Here is a 2,324-nt window from a genome sequence, read left to right as displayed (position 1 = left end):
GGTCCGCAATCGGTTGTCAACGCAAGAGGTTAACCACTTGCGTTGGAATGACGTGTCACGCACGTCGAGAATTTTTTTGTCCCAAAATTGCAATATTTCCTCAGTTTTAAGGATATTTAAGTATAACCCGGGCAAAACAAACAATAAATTTGTTACTTCTCAATAATTTCTATCCAGTGATATTATACCGGCGATTTCAAAAAGATAGCGACGAATTATTGTATACGGTCACTCATTATGGTCCGCAGTCAGTTGCCAGCGCAAGTGGTTAATCATTACAGTGCAATAAATGTATAGTATTTACAACGCTGTTCGCAGGATTCAGCCGGGGGCAGTTGTCCAAGTATCCAGCCACTTTCAACAGGTCATGGACGCTGTACGAAGGCACGATTGTTCGAGCTTTCTGTGCCCGCAAGCCAGGCCAGGGAACGTTTTCTTCTAGAACCTCGCTCGTTTCTGATGCCCGGACTGTGTTAGGATTTGTCCTCCTCTCCTCCTCGACGCCGGTCCCACCACCTGGAGAAAAGCAGAACCGATAAATCGTTGATTTCACGACCGGTGAAAGCATTCGAGTGATTCGGGATTCGAGCGACTCGACTCGTTGATTTGCTTTTAGGAACGTTTCCGAGAGTTATCTTCAATCAGAGCACGAAAAGTGGGCAATTTTTGTTGAGCGCGCGAACAGTCTCGGTTATCGGGATTATCGGGACAACCGATATATAGGACGGAGGATCGATTGCGTTTCGATGAGATTCGAAGGCTGGGATTTGACGGTGGGTTTCACTCGAAGATCGAAAGTCAGATTACTTGGAACTTCTTTGGGAGGGGAGGTGGAAACTTTCAAATCCGATGTGATCCTCACGGAGGATCCTTCGAAATTCGAGATATTCCTATCGTAATTTTAATTATCTTTCAAGCGACGAAAGATCTGGTTGTAATTTGGAAGCTGAGATTAGAATTGGAAGTCAGGTTATACTGGGATTCCTTTAGATGCGCGAGAACATTCATTTGTGACGAAGCTCGATCGACATTGTCTCGTAAAAAATGGAAATCTCGGAATTTAGAATAATTTGGATTTAATTAAAAACGCAAAAGCTATCAACATTCGGATTATTTGATTCTCTATAGAAATACGAAAGAAGTTCCATTTAGGATGGAGCTTAATGAAAATGATTTCTCCGACACTCAGATTGAATCGTAGGTCTAAAAATTTGATTGTCTTCCCAAACAGAAGAGAAACATAATTTTTAAAATTCGATTGAATTTGATAATTGAGCCAATGGAACTAAAAGTCGTAGAGAACGTAATCAAATTTTTCTAAAATAATGCAAATTTGCAAAGCTGTCCAATTTTTAGTAGATCAAAACGAGTTGAAAAATGGAATCGCGAATAATTTGAGCGAAAGTCGCGAGAAACATGTGGAATCGGTCGTCCAGCCAAAACTGTACATATCTGCCACGTTATTTAATACAAACCCACGCTCGTAATTTAAGAAACTAGAGTTAATTAACTTCCAAATCGTTTGTCAAAATAACGAGTCGTTTTAACAAGAACTTGAACGACACAGCTCAAACTTGACCTAAATGATCGAATATTAGATTGCACTTTCTTTCAAACAGAACGATTTCAACAAATTGTTAGTTACTTTGGGTCAAATTTGAGCCTCTACTTGAATCCTTCGCAAAAGGAATTTGGATTTTGCTCGAGAAATCCGGAGAAGTTGATCGATTTCTTGAGGAAAACCGACAAGCAAACTCGTAATTAATATTACTCGTAATATTAATATTTACGAAACGTATTTATTTTATTTCTTTCATATTACTGTTTCATCTATGCAACGGAACCATTCCCAATTTTTGTAAAATAGAAATAAATTATACTTTCTTGCAACACTCGTGGCAAGTTCATTTATTCCCTTGTTTTTTCAAAAATATATTTATCGATAATATATTACTAACAACATTTATTAATAAAATATTAATGAAATATTAATATTTATTAATAAATAAAATATTTACATTACTAACAACTAAAGGTGTGCGAGAAATATCGGGTCAAGTCGGGAACACGAAATTTTTTCGTGTTGCAGATCTAGAACTATCATTCGAGCAATTCCTTTTGTTGTATCTTTTGGTTTAACAAACTTTCGCGTATCATTTTGTACGTGCGACAAATTTTATATCGATTCAGTTCCTTTTCTAGTACATGTACTTATGTTTGGATGCATATACTTCAAATGGCGTATAAACCAGTAGTATTTGCATACCTAGTTTTAAATTCATGGTGACAATGCGTGCATTCCGCCTTTGTATCATCTTTTTCTT

At 37.3% G+C, this 2,324-nt stretch overlaps 1 protein-coding gene across 1 annotated transcript in view; it reads left to right on the top strand.

Annotated features, from left to right (window-relative positions):
* The window catches only part of LOC122538786, a 15,900-nt gene extending 14,010 nt beyond the window's left edge, over window positions 1–1,890 (top strand). The window contains exon 4 of the mRNA XM_043673154.1: window positions 319–1,890. Coding sequence (XP_043529089.1) covers window positions 319–442 — 124 coding nt within the window. The 3' untranslated portion in view covers window positions 443–1,890. The remainder of the gene's footprint in view (window positions 1–318) is intronic.
* Window positions 1,891–2,324: the final 434 nt, after the last annotated feature.

The sequence above is a fragment of the Frieseomelitta varia genome, unplaced genomic scaffold, assembly GCF_011392965.1.
Source record: "Frieseomelitta varia isolate USP_RPSP 00005682 unplaced genomic scaffold, Fvar_1.2 scaffold_177, whole genome shotgun sequence".
Taxonomy (NCBI): Eukaryota; Metazoa; Arthropoda; class Insecta; order Hymenoptera; family Apidae; genus Frieseomelitta; species Frieseomelitta varia.
The sequence above is the reverse complement of the archived record's forward strand: the minus strand, read 5'-3'. Positions and strand labels throughout refer to the sequence as shown.